The 27,421-nt window shown below is 47.9% G+C and overlaps 1 protein-coding gene across 1 annotated transcript in view; it reads right to left on the bottom strand.

Annotated features, from left to right (window-relative positions):
- HERC2 (HECT and RLD domain containing E3 ubiquitin protein ligase 2) overlaps nucleotides 1-27,421 on the bottom strand; it is a 921,269-nt gene that overhangs the window by 472,014 nt on the left and 421,834 nt on the right. Inside the window, 2 exon segments of the mRNA XM_030201308.1 lie at nucleotides 3,711-3,850; nucleotides 15,633-15,741. Of these exon segments, the coding sequence (XP_030057168.1) occupies nucleotides 3,711-3,850; nucleotides 15,633-15,741 (249 nt within the window).

Here is a 27,421-nt window from a genome sequence, read left to right as displayed (position 1 = left end):
GCTTCAGGGTTCATAAGTCTGTAAGGGTGTCACATCTCTCTATGACCCGTCCTCGCGTCAAAATGTGATGACGTCGAGGGCGGGTAACAATGCAGGAGGACTGAGGGCACGAACGAACTCACTTCGCTCCGTTCAGAAGCTGACCCTGTGGACGGCCAGGACTTACAATAACGCCGCCACTTCGACTGGGTGGCTGGAGGGGGGGGGGGCAGGGGACAGAGGAGAATCGCAGGGTGGCTGCAGGGGGGGCAGGGGACACAGGACAATCGCTGGGTGGCTGGAGGGGAATCAGGGCAGAGAGCACAATCGCTGGGTGGCTGAAGGGGGGGGGCAGGGGAGAGAGCATAATCGCTGGGTGGCTGGAGGCAGGGGAGAGAGGAGAATCGCTGCATGGCTCGAGGGGGGACAGGGGATACAGGAGAATCACTGGGTGGCTGGAGGGGGGGCAGGGCACAATCGCTGGGTGGCTGGAGGGGGGCAGGGGACACAGCATAATCGCTGGGTGGCTGGAGGGGAGAGCAGAATCACTGCATGGCTCGAGGGGGGGCAGGGGATACAGGACAATCGCTGGCTGGCTGAAGGGCTGGCAGGGGAGAGGAAAATAGCTGGGTGGCTGGAGGGGGGGGGCAGGGGACAGAGCAGAATCACTGCATGGCTCGAGGAGGGGCAGGGGATACAGGACAATCGCTGGCTGGCTGGAGGGCTGGCAGGGGAGAGGAGAATCACTGGGTGGCTGGAGGGGGGGCAGGGCACAGAGCACAATCGCTGGGTGGCTGGAGGGGGGCAGAGGACACAGCATAATCGCTGGGTGGCTGGAGGGGGGGCAGGGGAGAGAGGAGAATCGCTGCATGGCTCGAGGGGGGGTACAGAAGAATCACTGGGTGGCTGGAGGGGGGCAGGGGAGATGAGAATGGCTGGATGGCTGGAGGGGAGCCAGGGGAGACAGAAAAATCGCTGGGTGGCTGGAGGGGGCAGGGGGCAGAGGACAATCATACACACTCTCTCTCTCGCAGACACACTCGCACCCAGTCTCACTCTCTCTGTCACACACACACACTTGCACGGTGCTGCCAACCATGCAGAGTGGGGGAGAGGCAGGGGGTCCTCACACAACAGGGGAGGGGAACGCCGAGGGGGGGAGGGGGTCCTCAGACCTGAGAGGGGGAGGGGATCCTGAGACCAGAGGGGAGGGGATCCAGAGACCGGGGGGGGGGAGGAGGGGGTGCTGAGACCACAGAGGGCGGGGGGAGGTATCTCTGTCACACATACACACTCTCTCACAGTCACTGTCTTTCTCTCTCTCACTCATGCAGTCTCTCACACTATGTCTTACACTGTATCACATTCACTCTCTATCTGTCACACAGTCACTCTCACACACTCTCAGTCTCACACACTCGGTCTCACAGACAGTCTGTGTATCGCACACATAGTCTCTCACACTCTGTGGCACACACACACTCGCTCTCTCACACAGTGTATGTGTGAAACACACTCTCTCACAGTCACTGTGTCTCACATACACACTCGCACACACTCTCTCTCTCTCACACACACACACGCACCCAGACTCACTCTCTGTCACACACACACACTCGCACCCAGACTCACTCTCTGTCACACACACACACTCGCACAGTCACTCTCTCTCTCTCTCACACAGTCACTCTCACACACACTCTCTCAAACATACACACTCCAAGGAAAACCTTGCTAGCGCCCGTTTCATTTGTGTCAGAAACAGGCCTCATTTACTAGTATAAATATAATAAAAACCAAAAGAATACAACAAACAATCTTCATATAACCAACACATTTTATAAACAACGAAATAAAACATATCAGTCACCTCAATAAACTTCATTCCTCTAGAAAGGCTTACAAAAAGCAGTGGGTCTTCTGGTATCTCTTGAATTGTTGAATATTTTCACACAATCTTAGATGGCCTGGCAGATCATCCCAAAGCAGAGGACCAACTATCAAAAATGCTTACATTCTAGTCTCAACATATGTCAAAGGTGAAGATTTGATTTCTCAGTTAGCATGGTGGCGAATTGCCAAATGCCCTGTTTGTGATACCAATATTAAAACATGAAGGAATGTAACCTAAACAGAGCGGTGAGTGTGACTCTGGTTGCCTTGTTGGGCAGAATGGATAGACTGTGCAGGTCTATGTCATCATTTACTATGTTACAATATTTCTAAATAACACCAGCCACAGTGGGGCCTATTTACTAATCATGTGCTTAACTTGAATTAATGCATGTTAATAAGTACATAAGTACATAAGTAGTGCCATACTGGGAAAGACCAAAGGTCCATCTAGCCCAGCATCCTGTCACCGACATGGCCAATCCAGGTCAAGGGCACCTGGCACGCTCCCCAAACGTAAAAACATTCCAGACAAGTTATACCTAAAATGCGGAATTTTTTCCAAGTCCATTTAATAGCGGTCTATGGACTTGTCCTTTAGGAATCTATCTAACCCCTTTTTAAACTCCGTCAAGCTAACCGCCCGTACCACGTTCTCCGGCAACGAATTCCAGAGTCTAATATTACTAAAATGAGGCCCTTATGGGCAGATGATCAAAAGCCCCACGCTGTTCCAAACAGTGCTCTAAAAATAGCACTGGAACAGCGTGGGGCTTTACTGCCTCTATGATCAGAGATAATAGCATACAAATTTAAGCATGCTATTATCTCTGATGATAGGGTAAAAATGCAGGAGGATTGTGCCTGAGCATGCCCATCCTGGGATGCGCTGGGAGGGGTTTCATCACCATATGTTTTCCCTTGTCTGGTGGTGAAGCCCCATCCAGGCAGGGCTGGGTGCCACTATTTTCAAGGCAGCATTGGAAGAGGAGGGAATGTATCCTCCCTCCTTCCGTCACTTCAGGTACAGGGGAGGAAGGGAAGGGGGCCGCTAGACCACCAGGTTGGAGGGCTTGTGTCTGCGGCCCACTGGGGTGCTGGGGGGAGGGCTTGTGTTTACGACCCACTGATATTTTGGGGTGCGAGGGGGGGTTAAGGGGGCTGGAGATCCACTGGATCTCTTGCCCCCCATGAACTTGTGTCTTTTGGGGGGGGGGGGGGGTTGGGAGGACTGGAGGTCCGCCAGACCTCCAGCTGTCTTGTTGCTGGCTTCAGGTTGGGGGGGGGGGTTCTATTGGGGGGCCTGCTAGCATGCAAATGCATGCTGGACAGGGCTCGTGTTGTTTCATGCGCTCGGAGGCTCTGATCATGGGGCGGTAGCAACCATGGGCACTAGTATGGAGCTAATAGCCTCTACCACTCGAGTTTACTTCTGATAATCTGCCCATTAGTAAGATCTCTGGGAGCAGGAAATACTTACTGTGCTCAAATGTAACTCACCTTGAGTTATCAAAAAAATACATGAACTAAATTTAAATAAATAATCAATGAATATATTCTATCCCAGATGCTGAATCCCTTCGCTAATAGCATTTGCAATTCCCTCTGGGATCCAGTATGAGTGCAACCCAACTGCTAACAGTTGATTTCACTGATAAGCAATGCCTGGGATCCTCCATTCAGATGCTGTGCATACCATTTCTGCTGCATGACCAGCTGGTTCAAGGAATAAAAACTGGGTTTAGCAACTGAATTTGAACCCACATTTTAAACATAGCTATACAGTAAACTTGCCAGTAACCAATCCACAATCAGAATTTTTTTATTCATTATCTTACCTGGTTCATTTACTCTGCCAAATGTATGCCTGGTGTTATGTTTCCTCATTTTGAAACATGTTTCACAAAAGTCAAAGTCATCACAGTTCCGGCATTTCAATCTAGGTCCATTGATGGGAAACATCTGACAACCATCACAACTAAGGAAATTGAAAGAATAATTATAATAAATGATCAGATCTCACATTACAATGACACATCTCAGTATATTAAATTTAAAGATGGTAATTTTAAAATATACAATTATTCATTATGGATTCTTGGATACTAAGAAGGTATCCTAGCAAACCCTGAACATCATACAATCCCCATCTCCCCAAAAGCAAAACAAAGAGAATACATATACACAGACTTTCTCTATATCTATAAATATCTATATCTGTACATATCTAGTTAGCCATCTATATGTAGATAGATATACATGGTGACTGGAAAGAAAAGGGAACCCCTAAATTCTGCCATCTAACTATTTTTTACTTTATTGTTTACATTAACTGTGAATATAGTAAATACTTCAGACAATACAGTTATCAAATTTTTGCTACAATCTAAACATTATGGCGCAAAACAACTTATTGCTAAAATTATTTTTACAAAGAGTTGGACATTTTTTTGGGGGGGCTTAAATAAGTTTCAGAACATGAGAAGGATAGGCACTGCATGGGAAGAATTTGAACAATGTGTGAAAAATGCTGCAACAAGACATTGGCATACACATTTCTGTATTGATGGGTTTGTGGGAGGATGATACTCTTGGTCAGAGTCGGGATGGGGAACTATCTTGCAGAACAATTATAAAGTGTCTGTTTCTGTTCAGCTCAAGGAACATAATTATAAAATGCTGATGCGTTGGTATCTTACTCCCATCTGGCTGCATCTTCTGAGTACTAAATTGTCTAAACTTTGCTGGAAGAACTGTGGTCAAATAGGAACTTATCTACATATATGGTGGGAGTGCGCCACTTTATGCCCATTTTGGATTAAGGTGAGAGAAGAGATTCACGCCAAACTACTCGTTCATCTTGGAATTTACTCCTGCAGTGTGCCTCCTTAACTGTGCATTCAACATCTCTGGATGACGCCTCACAAAGAGTCTTGTATTATTGCCTCTCTGCTGCAGATGTGTCATAGCTAGGATGTGGAAATCATCCAACATTCCTTCCATGATGGAATGGAGGTCTAAATTGTGATATCTGGTCTTTTTTTTTAAATATCCTTTATTGAAATCAGAGAAATGCAAACAACAGAATATATCATAAACATGTCCATCTAACACGTTACAAAACGCCGCAAAGTACACATAAGCAACATTAAACTAAAAAATCACAACCCAATCTTTCCGGACACCAAGATTATAATCAAAACACCCCTCTGATTCACATTTTAGTGAATTTAACCCTCCCCCCCCCCCCCCCCCCCCCCCTCCCCTTAACTGTGGTTTGTTTTTTTGAAAATATCTTGAGTCAGTGATTAACTACACAAGACTAGCAATTATACAATGAATATCCTTAGAACAAAGTGAAACATACCTCACACACCTCCTAAACAGAAGAGATAAGAATAAGGCTAAACTTGTAACCTAAAATGAGGTAACACCCCCTAGGGCCCACTTTATGAAATATAAGAAAATTTCCCCTCCTCCCTCCCTCTCCACCCCTAAGACCCGTCCAGATACACCTTAATAGGCTGTTTCCCCTTCTGCTCTCTCCACTGGGTATGCGGAAGCATATCTATTCCAGAGATCCCACTAGCAACGCTGCTTCTGCGAGGAAAAGAATTTAAGAGAAATAGCTATCCATTGCGCCATCTCACGCATAAGGCTGTGCCACACCGCTAAAGATGGAGGTACTGGGTCGGCCCATGATCCCATGATACACTTTTTAGCAAGCAGAGTAGCCAGCAGGATGAATTTACTCTGCGCCTCTCCCACACCCTTTGCAGCCAACGGGCCTTTACTTCCCAGCAACACTATAGTGAGAGACCATTCAAAAGGACAGTGTACTATAGAGTCAATTACGCCTAAAATTGCGGTCCAAAAATTGGAAAGCTCGATACATTCCATGAAGGAATGGAGAAAAGTGCCCAGACCGTTCCCACATTTCACACAAGTATCATCCTCCCAAAAACCCATCAACCTACCTCTACGCCTTGTGATGTAAACTCTGTGTAAAATTTTGTATTGAATATCCTGTAATGCTGCATTGGGTGTCACTTTATATAGGCCTTCAAATGCAGCCTCCATCTGGGAAACTGTTATACCTTCCCCTAGATCTGTGCTCCAAATTTCCACTAACTGCCCCAAATGAGGTACCCTCCTAGTGTCCCTAATCACTTGGTGCCATTGAGATAGCTTATTTAACTTAGAAGGCAGTTGCAAAAAGGGGAAAAGGAAATGGAACTTGATATACCACGTTTCTGAGGTTTTTGCAACTACATTCAAAGCGGTTTACATTACATTCAGGTACTTATTTTGTACCAGGGGCAATGGAGGGTTAAGTGACTTGCCCAGAGTCTCAAGGAGCTACAGTGAGAATCAAACCTCAGTTCCCAGGATCAAAGTCCACTAGCACTAACCACTAGGCTACTTGTCCAATTGTGAAAAAACTACCTGCGCCTTCAGCCCCCTCTCGGTGGCTAGAGCATAATCTTGACCTGAAGGTAGGCAAAGAAGTGGAAGTTGGGGATGGATCCCCAACTTGGTCAAAGGAAGGAAAACAAGTATCCCCTAGTAACAGTAGAAGCCCAGGAACTTACACCCTCCTTCTGCCCATTTTCAAAGATAACCGAATTCTGACTCGCGGGGAAGTCGGGGTTGCCTACCAATATGAGGAAAGGACTCACTCCCCCCGCACCTCCATGACTCCGCCACCATGCCCATGCCCCACGCAAAGCCCCCCCAGAACGAGTTCCCCCGCAGGACTCCCATAGCCCGGGACCGCCAGGACTCTAATACAACAAAGAGGTCACAAGGTACACACCAGCTCTTCCAAAAATCGACGGGAGCAAAAAAAACTAACCCCTGAATGTAGCTCATGAATCCAGCGGAGAAGTGCCACAACATTATATACCCTTAAGTCGGGCAGCCAAACCCCCCCCCCCCTCTTGTGTATTAACTTAAGATACGAAATCCTTGCTCTTTTTTCATGTCAAATAAAGGAGCTAACAATACTGCGAAACTCACATTCTTCCCTTCTACGCACCCAGAGTGGGAGCATCTGCAGCGGGTACAGCAGTTTAGGCAAAACAATCATTTTAATCAACGCGACACTACCCAAAAAGTTCACTGGTAAGTCCTTCCAGCAGGAACAGAGCTTCTTTATGGCCTCTAGTTTTTCTATTACATTTTTATTGTATACCCATGAGTGAATGGCGCTGAGAAAAACTCCCAAATACTTTATACCCACATCTGCCCACAACAAAGGAAAATTCGGCAGCTCTGCACATACGCACGGGCAGAAGATCGGCAACGCCTCTGATTTCCCAAAGTTTATACTGAGACCCAAGAAGGCCCCAAAATCTCGAAAAATGGTCATTACTCGCAGTAAGCTAACTGATGAGTTGTCCAGCATCAAAAGCAGATCGTCCACAAACAAATTAATACGGTATTCCTTCCCTCCAACTAGAACCCTTGTCACTTCAGAATCCTGTCGAATCTTAGTGGCCAGAGGCTCCAGCGTCAATACAAATAGTAAGGGGGATAACGGACACCCCTGCCTTGTTCCCCCTGCAAAGATATCTTTTCTGTCAGACTTTCATTAATAATAATTGAGCTGTGGGGTTACTATAAAGTGCTCTCACCAATCCAAAAAGGCACCCCGAATGCCATAACGTTGCATCGGCCATAATAAATATTCCCATACCACTTTATCAAAGGCCTTCTCTGCATCCAGACTAGCCAGAATTGCATCCCCTCTTCGCCCGCTCCCCTCAAACAAAGAACGACTAACTTTTAAGATGTTGGACAAGGCAAATCTTCCTGAAACAAAACTCACTTGGTCCAAGTGAACCAGCTGGGGGAGAAATCTATTCAACCGTGCCGCCAAAATTTTGACATCCTGATTAAGTAGCGAGATGGGCCTGTAGGATCCTACTAAGTCTTCATCCTTTCCTGATTTGGGAAGGACAGTAATAAAAACATGATTTAAGGAGGAGCCCATTTCCCTAGTCTCCCGCAACAAATCACACATGGACACAAATGATGGAACCAACAAGTCCTGTAGGATCTTATAGAACTCCGCACCCAAACCATCCAGCCCTGGGGCCTTAGCCCACTTCAGTTGCTTAATAACTCTTTGTACTTCCTGCCCTTGCAACGGCGCATTCAGTGATTCCAATTGATCCCTCGTCAAAATTGGCAAACTCAGTTGAGCAAAGAACTCCTCACAGCGCTCAATGGAGAAATTCTCCTTACTATAAAGTGATGAATAAAAACGTACGAATTCACGTTGAATGGTCCCTGTGTGACTGTGCAGTTTCCCAGCAGAATCTCTAATTTTATCAATGTAGCTCTTTGCTGCCTTCTGATTCACCAGGGAGGCGAACAATTTACCCGTTTTATTATCCCATTGGTGCAACCGAAATTTATACAATTTAACACTATAAAGGGCCCTTAAGTACATAAGCATCGCCATGCTGGGACAGACCAAGGGTCCATCGAGCCCAGCACCCTGTCACCGACAGCAGCCAAAAGAACAAGCAATTTGTCCCGCCCATCCTAGAAATACTGTATTATTACCTCATCCATTCAATAACATTCTATGGCTTTTTCTTCCAGGAAGCCGTCCAACCCTTTTTTGAAGTCCGCTAAGTTAACCGCCTTAACCACCTTTTCCGGCAGCGAATTCCAGTTTAACTACACGTTGAGTGAAGAAAAATTTCCTCCAATTCGTTTTAAATTTACCACACTGCAGCTTCATCGCATGCCCTCTTGTCCACATCGACCCGTTCCATTCCACTCATTATCTTATAGACCTCTATCATATCTCCCCTCAGCCGCCTTTTCTCCAAGCTGAAGAGCCCCAGCCTCTTCGGCCTGTCCTGATAGCCTATCCCATCCCCTGTATCATCTTTGTCGCCCTTCTCTGCACCATTTCCAATTCCACTATGTCTTTTTTTGAGTTGCGGCGAGCAGAATTGAACACAATACTCGAGGTGCGGTCGCACCATGGAGCAATACAATGGCAGAATAATATCCTTATTTTTGTTTTCAATCCCTTTCCTAATGATACCCAACATTCTATTTGCTTTCCTAGCCACAGCAGCACATTGAGCAGAAGTTTTCAACATATCATCAACGATGACACCTACATCCCTTTCTTGGTCCGTGACTCCCAACGCTGAACCTTGCATAATGTAGTTATAGTTTGGGTTCCTCTTTCCCACATGCATCACTTTGCACTTGTTCACATTAAACGTCATCTGCCATTTAGACGCCCAGTCTTCCAGTCTCGTAAGGTCCTCTTGTAGTTTTTCACAATCTTCCCGCGATTTGACTACTTTGAATAACTTTGTGTCATCGGCAAATTACCTCACTAGTTAGCCCCATCTCTAGGTCATTTATGAATATGTTAAAAAGCAGAGGTCCCAGCACCGATCCCTGAGGGACCTCGCTAACTATCCTTTTCCATTGCGAATATTGACCTTTTAATCCTACTCTCTGTTTCCTATCTTTCAACCAGTTTTTAATCCACAGTAAGACACTACCTCCGATCCCATGTCCCTCTAATTTCCTCTGTAGTCTTTCATGAGGGACCTTATCAAACGCCTTCTGAAAATCTAGACACACAATATCAACCGGCTCATCTTTGTCCACATGTGTGTTTACCCCTTCAAAGAAATGCAGCAGATTGGTAAGGCAAGACTTCCCTTCACTAAATCCATGTTGACTTTGTCCCATTAGTCTATGCTTTTGAATGTGCTCTGTAATTTTGTTCTTGATTATAGTCTCTACCATTTTGCCTGGCACCATCAGACTCAACTGTCTATAATTTCCCGGGTCTCCTCTGGAACCTTTTTAAAATACTGACGTTACATTAGCCACCCTTCAATCTTCCAGTACCACGCTTGATTTTAAAGATAAATTACAAATCAATAACAGCAGCTCTGCCAGCTCATTTTTTATGTTCTATCAGTACCCTAGGGTGAATACCATCCGGTCCAGGAGATTTGCTACTCTTTAGTTTGCGTAACTGCTCCATTACGTCTTCCAGATTTACAGATATTTCAATAAGTTTTTCCAACTCTTCAGCTTCGAATACCCTGTCCAGCACTGGTATCCCACCCAAATCTTCCTCGGTGAAGACCGAAGCAAAGAACTCATTTAGTTTTTCTTGCATCCAACATAGCCTGCATCTGCTTTTTCGCTTCAAAGAAATCACGCCATGTTTTCTCCGATGGGGATAGAAAAAAACTCCGCAGCAAGGTTGCCAGTTTTCGAAGCCTAAGATCCTCCTTCTTGTTGTTAGAAGCAGTGTAGGCTATAATCTTGCCCCAGAGCACCGCCTTAGCCGCCTCCCAGTATACTGGAGGCCCTACGGACTAAACATCGTTCTCGGCTACATAATCCAGAAAACCCTGCCTCAGATACTTCCAGAAATCGCAGTCCTGGTACAGAGCTGGATTCATGCGCCATCGTGCAACGCCTGCCCCCTCGCCCCACCGCACGACAACCCACACCGGGGCTATGATCAGAGACATCAGGTACTCCTACTTCAGCTCGCTCTACACTACGTATCAGGGAATGGAACAGCTAAACATAGTCTAGATGCGCGTGAACTTTGTGAGGGTGTGGAAAAAAAGGTGAAATCCCGCTCATCCATATGTAGGAGCCGCCATATGTCTACGACATCTACCTCTCAGATAAAAAAGTTGACTCCCCTGTCCCCATGATCCTTGGTAGGTTTCTTAGGAGGTTTACAATCTATCAGAGGGTCACTTGTAATGTTGAAATCCCCCCCCCCCCCCCATTATTAAAGGGTAATCATCAAAGGTTGCCAGTTTAGCTGCCAACAAAGTAAAAAATTTATGAGTAAACATTTGGGGCATATACACTACAAAAAGCTACCTTGACACCCTGCAAAAGCCCAGCCATGATCGCGTACTGACCTTCCGGGTCCTGATGCAACCTATGCATGGAAAAGCCAAATTTCTCTTAAATAAAATAGCCACTCCCCGTTGCCTACCATTGTAAGCCGCAATTTATTTTCAATTTAAGATGTTCGAATTTCCCTAGATGGGTTTCCTGCAGCAGCGTCACATCAACGGTTTGACGCCTAAGCATTTGAAGAATTTTGGTACGCTTTAAAGGGGAGTGGATTCCATCAACATTTAGGGAGAAAACTTTAAGGTCCTCCAGGACACCCCTTTAACAAAAGCATACGTCCAAAAGAAGTAATAACAAAATTATTCACAGAAGGCCTCCCAGCTAGACCCCCCGGAAACACCCAAAAACCATCAGAGAGACATAAGATCAGACCCCTACCCCCTCTAGAAAAGAAGAACAAGAACTCATCGCCCAACCACCTCGCCCACCCCAGCAATATCTGGACAAAGCAACCCCCCACTCTACCATCCCCCATTCCTTACCAATTCCACACACTTGTACCCCCTCCAAACTTACCCTTACCCCCCCAACTCTCCCCCCCCCCCCACAACCAGAAAAATCCATACACATACCCTACACACTTCCACAACATTCATTCCTTCTTGCCACCACTAACCCTACCTGTCTCCCCCCTCCCATCGCTTTCCAACCACATGTCAATAGCATAAAGAACAGAAGTAACACTAATTAAGGGAGCATACTTCTTCCCTAATCTGTTAACCCCAGGTAACTGTCCTGCTCAACAGTATGCACTAATCAAAAACATGTCAAAGTGTTATCACGGAGTAAAATATTTATAGAAACACAACTGAAACAAAAAGACAAGTAGTCCAGCAAATCTTCAGTCCAGCAGATCTTCAGCAGGCTGCTCCACGAAGCCTCCTGTAAATGCCACGCCCGAATGCTATAAAGAACCTCCAGCCGAACACAGCTCTCTCCACAACATCTCAAGGCAGTTTATCCAAAGGCCCCCAAAAAGAAGGTCTTGTCTTCGCGCAAAAGGCGAACCTTGGCAGGGTACAATAGAGCAAAACACACTCCATTGTCAAAAAGACACTTACAATGCTGACCCATCCTTTTCCTCTGATCAGACACCTGGGCCAAGTAGCCTTTAAACAGTAATATCTTATGGCCCTGATATTCCACAGCTCTCTGTCAGGTTCTCAGGTTCAGAGCCCGCGGGACCGGGCTCTGGAGCAAACGTGAGCCCTTGGGCTGCTGACGAGGAGTGACAGCAGCAGGCAAAACCCACCAACCAATGCTGGGCAAGCACACCGGCAGGGACTGCAGGCACCGCCCAGCGAGCCGGAACACACGGACTGGAATCCCCCGGACTGGAGGACACAGGACTGGAACACTGGACTGCAACACTGGACTGGAATCCCCCAGACTGGAGGACACAGGACTGGAACACTGGACTGAAATCCCCCGGACTGGAGGACACAGGACTGGAACACTGGACTGGAGGACACAGGACTGGAATCCCCCGGACTGGAGGACTGGAACACAACAGACTGGTCCGTACAGCTTCACCTGCACTTAGCCACTGCCCCCCAAGGGTTGAGCCCCTGGGTTCGAGTGGCCGGCAGGACTTACTGGATGACACAGGGACCAGGACTAGAACAAGCTGGAAACAAAAAGTGTTTCTAACAATAAACCAACAAAAGGACTTCCTAAGCCCTATACTAACAGAAGTGCTACCAATAGCACCACTAGGAAAAGCAGAGGAGCCACAGGGAAAGAGCAGGGAACCTAAACATATAAGCTAACACAGGTGCTACTAAGCACCAAACACAGAAGTGCTACTAAAGCACCAAACACAGAAGTGCTTCCAAAGCACCAAAAAGGGAAAGCAGGGGAGCTAAACACATAAGCCAAAAGTGCTTCTAAAGCACCAAACACAGAAGTGCTTCCTACAGCACCAAAACACAGAAGTGCTTCCAAAGCACCAAAAGGGAAAGCAGGGAAGATACAAGGGAAAAGCAGGGAAGCTAAACACATAAGCCAAAAGTGCTTCTAAAGCACCAAACACAGAAATGCTTCCTAAAGCACCAAGCACGGAAGTGCTTCTAAAGCACCAAAACACAGTAGTGCTTCAAAAGCACCAAAACACAGTAGTGCTTCAAAAGCACCAAAACACAGTAGTGCTTCTAAAGCACCAAAAGGGAAAGCTGGGGAGCCACAAGGGACAAGCAGGGAAGCTAACACAGATCAAAAGTGCACACTGCACTACCACTAACCTGGACCTAAAGCAAACGGCTAAGCAAACGTTGCAAAGGTCCTGAAGGGAAGAACACCACTTCCTTATCAAGGCCCTGCCTGATGATGTCACCACTACCAGACACAGGCAGGCAGCATACTGAAACAGAGCTAGAGCTAACTCAAGCTTAACTCCCACAGCTGCAGTATAGCAAAGCAATTAGAGCCACACTGGAAGCAACCAGCACACACAGGCAGCTAGCTCAGGTAACACACACAGCTGCAGTATAGTAAAGCAATTAGACTCACGCTGGGAGCAGCCAGCCCTCGACACAGAGCCAGCTCTAGCAACACAGAAAGAAGAAACAGAAGCCAGCAAAGAAGCTGACCACCAGAATAAGGTAAGTCTGGGAGAGGTCACGGCCACAATCGTAACACTCTCTTTGCTCTAAATGCCTGGAGGACTCTGTCCTTCTCTGCATAATTAAGGATCTGGGCCAGGACGGGCCACGGGTGCTGCTCTCCTTCATGGAGTGCTCCCACTCTGTGCACCGTCTCTGGCAATTGTAGCTCCAATTGGCCCAGTAGCCCCCTCTCCATGAACTCCCAAAGTTCTTTATCTTTGACCGATTCGGGCAGCCCGATAATTCTGAGGTTGTTGCGCCTGCTACGATTTTCATGGTCATCGACCTGCTGCGCGAACCGTCTGCATTGCCCCTCTAGCGCTGCTAACCTCCTGTCCACCGTTTCAGCTCTATCCTCCTGCCACAAAATGCGGTCTTCCGCCTGCTGCAATCTGGTATTCGGCCCACCAAAGCTTCTTTAATGTGTTCCATCGCAGCTTGGAGCTTTATCATCCAGAGCCGCCATTATTTGTTGTGTCAGTTCTTTGATCGCCTCAGCTGGCATGGTCACCGGAGAGGGGCTGGGGTGTAACGCCGCCATCTTGGGTTTCCCGTGCTGCGCACAGTGTTTCCTAGCCCGCGGAGTCCTCGCAGGCATAACCACTTGTCAGTCGCTCTGCTGGGTTCTACTTCCTCCCCAAAAGAAGCGTTGCACTTTGCTATAACAGACAGGGTCAAACTGGAGTTTATCCCAGATACTTCACAAGGCAAAATCAGCAGGTTTCAAACGACGTGAGTAGAGCCAGGCTTCGGGACGTCCATTCAACTCCACATCACGTGACCCCCCTCGATATCTGGTCTTGATAGAAAAACTGACAGCCCTTAAACATGAAAGAGAACAGCATTTTGACCAGATGTGAGAACCATTGCAGTCCTATCTCATCAGTTGTTAACCTCATTAACAAAGTGCGGGGTACAAATGTAACAAAATAAAATAAAATAAATATATGCTGTGAACTTTCTTTTATAGCAGTTGATATCATCCTTATTTAGTATATACTGCCTAATTATGTCTGTTGTAGATTGGGGGGGAGAGGGGGAGACAGATGGCAAGGAGTTATGGCTTTCAGTATTGTTGAGGTCCTATTTAATGCACCATTGTTACTTTTTGATGGCTTCTCATGCATTTCATTTTCTGAATTCCCTTGCCAAAAAAAAACAAAAAACCTTTAATAAAGATGTAAGTGGAAAAAAACAAACAAACCTCAATGCCATAAAATTTAATAGAATATAAAAAACCATAAGAAAACTTTTACTGGCCGGATCCAAGATGGCGACGGTCTAAGACATGTCAACGGACACGCTCCAGAACTTGATCCGGGTTCACTGCAGAGAGCGCCTTACCCGTCGGAACGATGGGAAAAAGGAGAGGCAAAGTTCGGGAGGCTCCCTTTGTCCCGAGCGGAATGCCCCAGCTTCAGCAGACGATGCTGGAAAGGATCGCAGTGATGTCCGCTCCCACGTTGGTTTCTACTCCTTCTGCCGGAGCAGTGTAGACGGGGCTTCTCTAAGCCCCATCAATCGTGCGGCGCCCCCTCAACCCGGAAGGGAAATCCTCCAAGTGAGCCCTGATGCCTCGGACCGAAGTGGACATACAGTTAGACTTATTCTCTGTTCTATTTGATAATGTCAACTTCGCTATGGTTGTTCACACATCCCTCATAACAAGGCTGGATTACTGTGATATGCTGTTGCTGGAGTTAACAAAAAATAAAATTTAAAAGATCCGACTTATTCAAAATTCTGTAGCGGGGCTGGTGAAAAGTGGATCTGTTCGCAGGTACTTGTAACCTGGACTGGCCACTGTTGGAAACAGGATGCTGGGTTTGATGGACCTTCAGTCTGTCCCAGTATGGCAATACATACTATAAGACCTATATTGGATTCCCTATAGGGTCAAGTCTAAAAACTCAAACTATAGCAGAGAAATTCAACTGTATGACAGCCATTGCTCTAGCTGGTCAGGGAGCAAGGTTTGCAAATTCCCTCTCTAGCATGTAGAACACAGCCTAGTTCTCCTGAATATTCAAAGGAAGAATGAGGAAATAATTCTTCTTGACAAATCAAGAAATTGATCACTGCACAAGAACATATGTGAGCTGTTTCTCATAATCAATTATTCTTGTGAATGCTCCAAGATATTTCAGTTATTTCATTTAAACTGTATAGTAGATACCTCCAGAAACATTTAGTAAAATAAAAAACATAAGAACTTACGTAACCCCAGGATGAATGCTGGGAACTAGTTCCATCTCAGCTAATAATCCAGTCCAGTGAGACTGCTGAGGGAAATCCACAATGACATCTTTTCCATTGGCGCTAAAAGCTGTCACAATACAAGATATTGGCTTTAATTTCAGAAAGCAGTTCATCCTTATTTCAAATATTTGAGTATTATAAGGGCTGCAATACAATGGATATAAGATAATACATAAGAATTTATAATAAATATCTAACCAGTCTGAACTGATTGGGTATTTCCAGTACACAAAAAAATGAAGCAAAAAGTACCGTGAAAACTGAGAACCAAATACAAGAGATGCCCAAAAACTGGCAGGATTGAAAAAAAACCAAAAAAAAAAATATTGAAAATGTCAATGAAAAAAAGCAAAGGCACCAAAGGCATACTTAACAGTTAGTGTGTTCAAAGGAAATTTATTAACATCATTAGAAGCCCAGCATGTTTCAATAAAGTCTACATCAGGGGTGCAATTCATAATTGCATCATACAACACTGGTCCACAGCTGTTGAAATCCAAGTAGATGGAGGAAAACCAGGTTAATCAAAAAAGGTTTTGTTGGAACAAGTGTCTAAACAACCCTTCAGTTTTGGATGCATTATCAATACAGTAATGCTTTGTGGAGAGGACTGAGTATCAGCTTTGCAAATGTCAATAAAGGGAATGTCACGAAGATAAGCCATGGAAGTGAACACTGCTTATACATGGGCAGAGAGGAAATGGCGTCACCATCCTTCCCCTTCTAGTCTAAACTAAACATGACCAAGACTGAGCTTCTTATCTTTCCCCCTAAACCAACCTCTCCTCTTCCCCCATTCTCTATTTCTGTGGATAATACTCTCATCCTTCCTGTCTCATCAGCTCGTAACCTTGGGGTCATCTTCGACTCCTCCCTCTCCTTCTCTGCACATATTCAGCAGACTGCTAAAACCTGTTGTTTCTTTCTATCACCACCAAAGTTCACCCTTTCCTTTCTGAGCACACTACCAGAACCCTCATCCACACTCTTATCACCTCTCACTTAGACTATTGCAACTTGCTTCTCACAAGTCTCCCACTTAGCCATCTCTCTCCTCTTCAAATCTGTTCAAAATTCTGCTGCAAGACTAATATTCCACCAGTGTCGTTATGCTTATATTAGCCCTCTCCTCAAGTCACTTCACTGGCTTCCTATCCATTTCTGCATACAGTTCAAACTCCTCTTATTGACTTATAAGTGCATTCACTCTGCAGCTCCTCAGTACCTCTCCACTCTCATCTCTCCCTACATTCCTCCTCGAGAACTCCATTCACTGGATAAATCTCTCTTATCTGCATCCTTCTCCTCCACCACTAACTCCAAACCCCGTTCCTTTTATCTTGCTGCACCATATGCCTGGAATAGACTTCCTGAGCCGGTACGTCAAGCTCCATCTCTGGCTGTCTTCAAATCTAAGCTAAAAGCCCACCTTTTTGATGCTGCTTTTAATTCCTATCCCTTAGTCACTTGTTCAGAACCCTTATTTTATCATCCTCACTTTAATATTCCCTTATTGTCCTAATTAGATTGTAAGCTCTGTCGAGCAGGGACTGTCTCTTCATGTTCAAGTGTACAGCGCTGCATACGTCTAGTAGAGCTATAGAAAAGATAAGTACTAGTAGTAGTAGCAGTAGTAGTAGTCTTACCATTTACAAAACTCTTGTGAGTTCTTACAAGGCCTCTCTTCTTGCTCGAAAAAGAATTATTACTCTGCCCAAATCTCTACAGCCCCTACTTTCTCTAAACTTTACCAAATTCTATGAACACTGACATTTCTCTCACCTCAGAGATCTCCCTGCATTCCTCCTGACGCAGGCAAGCTAGCAAACTTCTTTGAAAATAAAATCCTGACACTACGTGCTTCATCCTCAACTTTAACTTTTACGACACCACAATTTTCTGCCATGCAAATGCCCTCTGAAAATAAAGAAGTGCTAGAATCCTTTACTCTTCCTTCACTCCCGGGCTTAGTCGGATTATTCAAACCATGAAATCTAAAACAGCTCCACATGACTCTCTCCCATCACATCTTATCAAAAATGTTTTGCTTGCATTCCTTCTGTTCATTCATTCTATGATCACGCTCAATCTTTCCACAGGTGTTGCCCCTGTCAGCTGGAAGCTAGTCTATATACGTCCTAAATTCATTATCATTATATACATGATCCATCAAACTATCATCCGAAAGCTAACCTTCCCTTTTTGGCTAAACTCACTGACACTATAGCCTTCCGGCAACTCTCTGACCTGGTCTTTAAAATTCAGATTCTTCACCCTAATCAAACTGGCTTTCGTGCTAATTACAATACCGAAACTGCAATGCCTGGCATAACATCCTACATGTACATAAGTAATGCCACACTGGGAAAAGACCAAAGGTCCATCGAGTCCAGCATCCTGTCCACGACAGCGGCCAATCCAGGCCAAGGGCACCTGGCAAGCTTCCCAAACGTACAAACATTCTATACATGTTATTCCTGGAATTGTGGATTTTTCCCAAGTCCATTTAGTAGTGGTTTATCGACTTGTCCTTTAGGAACCGTCTAACCCCTTTTTAAACTCTGCTAAGCTAACCACCTTCACCACGTTCTCCGGCAATGAATTCCAGAGTTTAATTATGCGTTGGGTGAAGAAACATTTTCTCCGATTTGTTTTAAATTTACTACACTGTAGCTTCATCTCATGACCCCTAGTCCTAGTATTTTTGGAAAGCGTGAACAGACTCTTCATATCCACCTGCTCCACTCCACTCATTATTTTATATACCTCTATCATGTCTCCCCTCAGCCGTCTCTTCTCCAAGCTGAAAAGTCCTAGCCTCCTTAGTCTTTCTTCATAGGGAAGTCATCCCATCCCCGCTATCATTTTAGTCACCCTTCGCTGCACCTTTTCCAATTCTACTATATCTTTCTTGAGATGCGGCGACCAGAATTGAACACAATACTCAAGGTGCGATCGCACTATGGAGCGATACAGCGAATGCTACATACCTGTAGAAGGTATTCTCCGAGGACAGCAGGCTGATTGTTCTCACTGATGGGTGACGTCCACGGCAGCCCCTCCAATCGGAAACTTCACTAGCAAAGTCCTTTGCTAGCCCTCGCGCGCCCGCGCGCACCGCGCATGCGCGGCCGTCTTCCCGCCCGAAACCGGCTCGAGCCGGCCAGTCTCATATGTAGCAAGACAAAGACAAGGGAAGACACAACTCCAAAGGGTAGGCGGGCGGGTTGGTGAGAACAATCAGCCTGCTGTCCTCGGAGAATACCTTCTACAGGTATGTAGCATTCGCTTTCTCCGAGGACAAGCAGGCTGCTTGTTCTCACTGATGGGGTATCCCTAGCCCCCAGGCTCACTCAAAACAACAACCATGGTCAATTGGGCCTCGCAACGGCGAGGACATAACAGAGATTGACCTAAAAAATTTACCAACTAACTGGGAGTGTAGCCTGGAACAGAACAAACAGGGCCCTCGGGGGGTGGAGTTGGATCCTAAAGCCCAAACAGGTTCTGAAGAACTGACTGCCCGAACCGACTGTCGCGTCGGGTATCCTGCTGCAGGCAGTAATGGGATGTGAATGTGTGGACAGAAGCCCACGTCGCAGCTTTGCAAATTTCTTCAATGGAGGCTGACTTCAAGTGGGCTACCGACGCAGCCATGGCTCTAACATTATGAGCCGTGACATGACCCTCAAGAGCCAGCCCCGCCTGGGCGTAAGTGAAGGAAATGCAATCTGCTAGCCAATTGGATATGGTGCGTTTCCCTACAGCCACTCCCCTCCTATTGGGATCAAAAGAAACAAACAATTGGGCGGACTGTCTGTGGGGCTGTGTCCGCTCCAGGTAGAAGGCCAATGCTCTCTTGCAGTCCAATGTGTGCAGCTGACGTTCAGCAGGGCAGGAATGAGGACGGGGAAAGAATGTTGGCAAGACAATTGACTGGTTCAGATGGAACTCCGACACGACCTTTGGCAGGAACTTAGGGTGAGTGCGGAGGACTACTCTGTTGTGATGAAATTTAGTGTAAGGGGCCTGGGCTACCAGGGCCTGAAGCTCACTGACTCTACGAGCCGAAGTAACTGCCACCAAGAAAATGACCTTCCAGGTCAAGTACTTCGGATGGCATGAATCCAGTGGCTCAAAAGGAGGTTTCATCAGCTGGGTGAGAACGACATTGAGATCCCATGACACTGTAGGAGGCTTGACAGGGGGCTTTGACAAAAGCAAACCTCTCATAAAGCGAACAACTAAAGGCTGTCCTGAGATCGGCTTACCTTCCACTTGGTAATGGTATGCACTGATTGCACTAAGGTGAACTCTTACGGAGTTGGTCTTCAGACCAGACTCAGACAAGTGCAGAAGGTATTCAAGCAGGGTCTGTGTAGGACAAGAGCGAGGATCTAGGGCCTTGCTGTCACACCAGACGGCAAACCTCCTCCAATGAAAGAAGTAACTTCTCTTGGTGGAGTCTTTCCTGGAAGCAAGATGCGGGAGACACCCTCTGGCAGACCCAAAGAGGCAAAGTCTACGCCCTCAACATCCAGGCCGTGAGAGCCAGGGACTGGAGGTTGGGATGCAGAAGAGCCCCCTCGTCCTGCGTGATGAGGGTCGGAAAACACTCCAATCTCCACGGTTCTTCGGAGGATAACTCCAGAAGAAGGGGGAACCAGATCTGACGCGGCCAAAAAGGAGCAATCAGAATCATGGTGCCTCGGTCTTGCTTGAGTTTCAACAAAGTCTTCCCCACCAGAGGGATGGGAGGATAAGCATACAGGAGGCCCTCCCCCCAATCCAGGAGGAAGGCATCCGACGCCAGTCTGCCGTGGGCCTGAAGCCTGGAACAGAACTGAGGGACCTTGTGGTTCACTTGAGATGCGAAGAGATCCACCAGGGGGGTGCCCCACGCCTGGAAGATCTGTCGCACTACACGGGAATTGAGCGACCACTCGTGAGGTTGCATAATCCTGCTCAACCTGTCGGCCAGACTGTTGTTTACGCCTGCCAGATATGTGGCTTGGAGCACCATGCCTTGACGGCGAGCCCAGAGCCACATGCTGACGGCTTCCTGACACAGGGGGCGAGATCCGGTGCCCCCCTGCTTGTTGACATAGTACATGGCAACCTGGTTGTCTGTCTGAATTTGGATAATTTGGTGGGACAGCCGATCTCTGAAAGCCTTCAGAGCGTTCCAGATCGCTCGCAACTCCAGAAGATTGATCTGTAGATCGCTTTCTTGGAGGGACCACCTTCCTTGGGTGTGAAGCCCATCGACATGAGCTCCCCATCCCAGGAGAGACGCATCCGTGGTCAGCACTTTTTGTGGCTGAGGAATTTGGAAGGGACGTCCCAGAGTCAAATTGGAGCAAATCGTCCACCAATACAGGGATTCGAGAAAACTCGTGGACAGGTGGATCACGTCCTCTAGACCCCCAGCGGCCTGATACCACGGGGAGGCTAGGGTCCATTGAGCAGATCTCATGTGAAGGCGGGCCATGGGAGTCACATGAACTGTGGAGGCCATGTGGCCCAGCAATCTCAACATCTGCTGAGCTGTGATCTGCTGGGACGCTCGCACCCGCGAGACGAGGGACAACAAGTTGTTGGCTCTCGCCTCTGGGAGATAGGCGCGAGCCGTCCGAGAATCCAGCAGGGCTCCGATGAATTCGAGTTTCTGCACTGGGAGAAGATGGGACTTTGGGTAATTTATCACAAACCCCAGTAGCTCCAGGAGGCGAATAGTCATCTGCATGGACTGCAGGGCTCCTGCCTCGGATGTGTTCTTCACCAGCCAATCGTCGAGATATGGGAACACGTGCACCCCCAGCCTGCGAAGCGCCGCTGCTACCACAGCTAGGCACTTTGTGAACACCCTGGGCGCAGAGGCGAGCCCAAAGGGTAGCACACAGTACTGGAAGTGGCGTGTGCCCAGCTGAAATCGCAGATACTGTCTGTGAGCTGGCAGTATCGGGATGTGTGTGTAGGCATCCTTCAAGTCCAGAGAGCATAGCCAATCGTTTTGCTGAATCATGGGGAGAAGGGTGCCCAGGGAAAGCATCCTGAACTTTTCTTTTACGAGATATTTGTTCAGGGCCCTTAGGTCTAGGATGGGACGCATCCCCCCTGTTTTCTTTTCCACAAGGAAGTACCTGGAATAGAATCCCAGCCCTTCTTGCCCGGATGGCACGGGCTCGACCGCATTGGCGCTGAGAAGGGCGGAGAGTTCCTCTGCAAGTACCTTCTTGTGCTGGAAGCTGTAAGACTGAGCTCCCGGTGGACAATTTGGAGGTTTTAAGGCCAAATTGAGGGTGTATCCCTGCCGGACTATTTGCAGAACCCACTGGTCGGAGGTTATGAGAGGCCACCTTTGGTGAAAAGCTTTCAACCTCCCCCCGACTGGCAGGTCGCCCGGCACGGACACTTGGATGTCGGCTATGCTCTGCTGGAGCCAGTCAAAAGCTCGTCCCTTGCTTTTGCTGGGGAGCCGCGGGGCCTTGCTGAGGCGCACGCTGCTGACGAGAGCGAGCGCGCTGGGGCTTAGCCTGGGCCGCAGGCTGTCGGGAAGGAGGATTGTACCTACGCTTACCAGAAGTATAGGGAACAGTCTTCCTTCCCCCGAAAAATCGTCTACCTGTAGAGGTAGAAGCTGAAGGCTGCCGGCGGGCGAACTTGTCGAATGCGGTGTCCCGCTGGTGGAGAGACTCTACCACCTGTTCGACTTTTTCGCCAAAAATGTTGTCCGCACGGCAAGGCGAGTCCGCAATCCGCTGCTGGAGTCTATTCTCCATGTCGGCGGCACGCAGCCATGAGAGCCTGCGCATCACCACACCTTGAGCAGCGGCCCTGGACGCAACATCAAAAGTGTCATAAACTCCTCTGGCCAGGAATTTTCTGCACGCCTTCAGCTGCCTGACCACCTCCTGAAAAGGCTTGGCTTGCTCGGGGGGAAGAGCATCAACCAAGCCCGCCAACTGCCGCACATTGTTCCGCATGTGGATGCTCGTGTAGAGCTGGTAAGACTGGATCTTGGACACGAGCATAGAGGAATGGTAGGCCTTCCTCCCAAAGGAGTCTAAGGTTCTAGCGTCTTTGCCCGGGGGCGCCGAAGCATGTTCCCTAGAACTCTTAGCCTTCTTTAGGGCCAGATCCACAACTCCAGAATCATGAGGCAACTGCGTGCGCATCAGCTCTGGGTCCCCATGGATCCGGTACTGGGACTCGATCTTCTTGGGGATGTGGGGATTACTTAATGGCTTGGTCCAGTTCGCAAGCAATGTCTTTTTCAGGACATGGTGCAAGGGAACAGTGGACGCTTCCTTAGGTGGAGAAGGATAGTCCAGGAGCTCAAACATTTCAGCCCTGGGCTCGTCCTCCACAACCACCGGGAAGGGGATGGCCGTAGACATCTCCCGGACAAAGGAGGCAAAAGACAGACTCTCGGGAGGAGAAAGCTGTCTCTCAGGAGAGGGAGTGGGATCAGACGGAAGACCCTCAGACTCCTCGTCAGAGAAATATCTGGGATCTTCCTCTTCCTCCCACGAGGCCTCACCCTCGGTGTCAGACACAAGTTCACGGACCTGTGTCTGCAACCTCGCCCTGCTCGACTCTGTGGAGCCACGTCCACGATGGGGGCGTCGAGAGGTAGACTCCCTGGCCCGCATCGGCGAAGCTCCCTCCGCCGACGTAGTCGGGGAGCCTTCCTGGGAGGTGGCCGCGGTCGGCACCGCACGCGGGTACCGACGTCGGGGACCTCAACCTGGGCGATGGGCCAGCCGGCGCCACGCTCGACGGTACCGGAGGCGCAAGCACCGCCGGTACCGGAGGGGTAGGGCGCAACAGCTCTCCCAGAATCTCTGGGAGAACGGCCCGGAGGCTCTCGTTTAGAGTGGCTGCGGAGAAAGGCTGAGAGGTCGATGCAGGCGTCGACGTCAGAACCTGTTCCGGGCGTGGAGGCTGTTCCGGGCTGTCCAGAGCGGAGCGCATCGACACCTCCTGAACAGAGGGTGAGCGGTCCTCTCGGTGCCGATGCCTGCTGGGTGCCGAATCCCTCGGCGACCCAGAGCTCTCGGTGCCGACACGGGGAGGAGACCGGTGTCGATGCTTCTTCGATTTCTTCCGAAGCATGTCACCGGAGCTCCCCGGCACCGACGAGGACGTCGAATCCATCCGTCGCTTCCTCGGGGCCGAGACTGAAGAAGGTCGATCTCGGGGGGGCTGTACCGCAGGAGCCCTCAGGGTAGGAGGAGACCCACCCGAGGGCTCACCGCCACCAGCAGGGGAATGGACAGCCCTCACCTGCACTCCACCCGATGCACCACCGTCCGACGACATCAGCAGACGAGGTCCTGGTACCACCGACGTCGATGCAGCTATCCGATGTCTCGGCGCCGATGCAGAGGCCCGATGCCTCGATGCACTCGATGCAGGGGCGGCCGAGGAAGATGGTCTGGACGCTGACGACGTCGATGCACTCGAAGATCCCGGTGCCGATGCCGACGAAGAGCCCGAGAACAACACGTTCCACTGGGCTAGTCTCGCTACCTGAGTCCGCCTTTGAAGCAGGGAACACAGACTACAGTTCTGAGGGCGGTGCTCGGCCCCCAGACACTGAAGACACGACGAGTGTCGATCAGTGAGCGAGATAACCCGGGCGCACTGGGTGCACTTCTTGAAGCCGCTGGAAGGCTTCGATGTCATGGGCGGAAAAAATCACGCCGGCGAAATCAAAAGCCGAAATGGCGAAATTTGGAGCACCAAAATTTAGAGGGAGAAAAAATCTCGACCGAGGCCGAAAAGAGGCCTACCCCGACGACGAAAGAAAACTTACCGGGGCAAAAAAGCTAGAAGTACGGGGAGGATTTACACGAAACCCGGCGAGGGGTTTCCGGAGCACTTCCCGACTAGGACAAAGCTTTCCCGAAGGAAAAAAACACGTTCAAAACAAATTGGACGCGCTGAGGTCGACTTTTCCGGGGCTCGACACGGCGAAAACACGACCGTACCGAGTGCGGACAAAAGAAGACTGGCCGGCTCGAGCCGGTTTCAGGCGGGAAGACGGCCGCGCATGCGCGGTGCGCGCGGGCGCGCGAGGGCTAGCAAAGGACTTTGCTAGTGAAGTTTCCGATTGGAGGGGCTGCCGTGGACGTCACCCATCAGTGAGAACAAGCAGCCTGCTTGTCCTCGGAGAAAACGGCATTATAACATCCTCACACCTGTTTTCCATACCTTTCCTAATAATACCCAACATTCTATTCACTTTCCTAGCTGCAGCAGCACACTGAGCAGAAGGTTTCAGTGTATTATCAATGACGACACCCACATCCCTTTCTTGGTCCGTAACTCCTAACGTGGAACCAATTCGGGTTCTTTTTTCCCACATGCATCATCTTGCACTTGCTCACATTAAACGTCATCTGTCATTTAGCCGCCCAGTCTCCCAGTCTCGTAAGGTCCTTCCGTAATGTTTCACAATCCTGTCGCGAGAGTTAACGACTTTGAATAACTTTGTGTCATCAGCAAATTTAATTACCTCGCTAGTTACTCCCATCTCTAAATCATTTATAAATATGTTAAAAAGCAGCGGTCCTAGCACAGACCCCTGAGGAACCCCACTAACTATCCTTCTCCATTGTGAATACTGCCCATTTAACCCCACTCTCTGTTTCCTATCCTTCAACCAGTTTTAAATCCACAATAGGACATTTCCTCCTATCCCATGACCCTCCAATTTCCTCTGTAGCCTTTCATGAGGTACCTTGTCAAATGCCTTTTGAAAATCCAGATACACAATATCAACCGGCTCCCCTTTGTCCACATATTTGTTTACTCCTTCAAAGAATTGAAGTAAATTGGTAAGGCAAGATGTCCCCACACAAAAGCCGTGCTGACTTGGTCTCAATAATCCATGTCTTCGGATGTGCCCTGTAATTTTGTTTTTGATAATAGCCTCTACCATTTTCCCCGGCACAGACGTCAGACTCACCGGTCTATAATTTCCCGTATCTCCCCTGGAACCTTTTTTAAAAATCAGCGTTACATTGGCCACCCTCCAATCTTCCGGTACCACGCTCGATTTTAAGGATAAATTGCATATAATTAAGAGTAGCTCCGCAAGCTTATTTTCAGTTCTATCAGTATTCTAGGATGAATACCATCCGGTCCAGGAGATTTGCTACTCTTCAGTTTGCTGAACTGTCCCATTACGTCCTCCAGGTTTACCGTGAAGTCAGTAAGTTTCTCCGACTTATCCGCTTGAAATACCATTTCCGACACCGCTATCCCACCCAAATCTTCCTCGGTGAAGACCAAAGCAAAGAATTCATCCAATCTCTCCGCTACGTCTTTATCTTCCTTGATCGCCCCTTTTACCCCTCGGTCATCCAGCAGCCCAACCTTAACAAGTTTCAACCTGTACTACTACTGTCACGTGACCTTACTTCTGGCCTTTGATTTAGTTGATCACCCAATTCTGTTTTTTCGTTCTTTATACACCATGTCTTCGGGGTACCGCCTACGAGTAGCTCACTTCTTACTTAGATCAGCGTTCCTATATAGATCGGACCAGCCTCTCTGACTCCCCTCCTTTTTCTCTTGCTTCTGGAGTGCCTTAAAGATCTATTTTGGCCCCCTTACTGTAACATTTTTTTAGCTCCTCTTTTGACCTTACTTGACTCCCTCATGTTCACTGCATTTGTTTATGAAGATGATATACAGCTCCTTTGTACTCTAAATCCATATAACTTTTGCAGATTACAAATTGGTTTTGTTCAAATAGACTGGTACTGAGCCCTAAGAAATGTAACATCCTCCTCTTCACTGGATGAAAAGAGATACCCCCTTCAGTCACCATTGTTCCTTTCCCATTCTCCTGTTCCTCTTACTACTAGTTCTAGGATCCTAGGGATAGTACTTGACAATCAAATTACCTATCGTATGCATCTATTATATGTCAGTAGTCGGTTGTTTCATAGGCTGAGGCTCATCCACTCTATTCGTCCATTTCTGCACCTCCCAGGACTTCACATCTTAGTTCATTCTCTCTTTACCAGTCAGCTAGATTATTGTAACTCATTCTGTAAATCGCTTAAGCAGAAGGATCTCCAGTTTGTACAAAACATGGCAGTTAAACTCATTCATGGTGCCCAGAAATATGACCATGTTACACCCCTGCTCCAGTCTCCTCATTGGCTTCCAGTCTCCTACCGCACTACCTACAAAATCTTGCCTCTACTTTTTAAGATACGACTTACTGGAGATCCCCCACATCTCATTATGTTCCGGCATGATCTCTCCACTCTTCCACTCAACACCGTCTGCTTGTCCCTATATCTCGGGAAATCACACCTGCTAAAATTAGACATGCTATTTTCTCTGTACAGGGCCTAGAACTCTGGAATCAGCTACCAGAGTGTCTTAGATCTCAATCCTCCATACAACAGTTCAAGACTGTCTTGAAGACTCATCTCTATTCAAAGGCCTTTAACTGTTCCTTATTATCCAATGTACAGCCCTTTGCATCACAGAGTTCTGCGAGTACCCCCCCTTCCTGGTTGTGTTTCCTTGCAACCATTTTTCTATCAAGATTATTGTAGTTCTCCCCCCCCCCCCCCCCTTCCCTCTGCTTGCTGTAACTGTCTTTCTCTTTCGTTCTTCTCCTTTTTTTTTTTTTTTTTAGTCTGTAAGCCACTTAGTTGGCATCACTGATAGGCGGGATAGCAAGCACTTAATAAACCTGAAATTTGATACACGTGCCC

The sequence above is a fragment of the Microcaecilia unicolor genome, chromosome 4 (assembly GCF_901765095.1).
Source record: "Microcaecilia unicolor chromosome 4, aMicUni1.1, whole genome shotgun sequence".
NCBI lineage: Eukaryota > Metazoa > Chordata > Amphibia > Gymnophiona > Siphonopidae > Microcaecilia > Microcaecilia unicolor.
The sequence above is the reverse complement of the archived record's forward strand: the minus strand, read 5'-3'. Positions and strand labels throughout refer to the sequence as shown.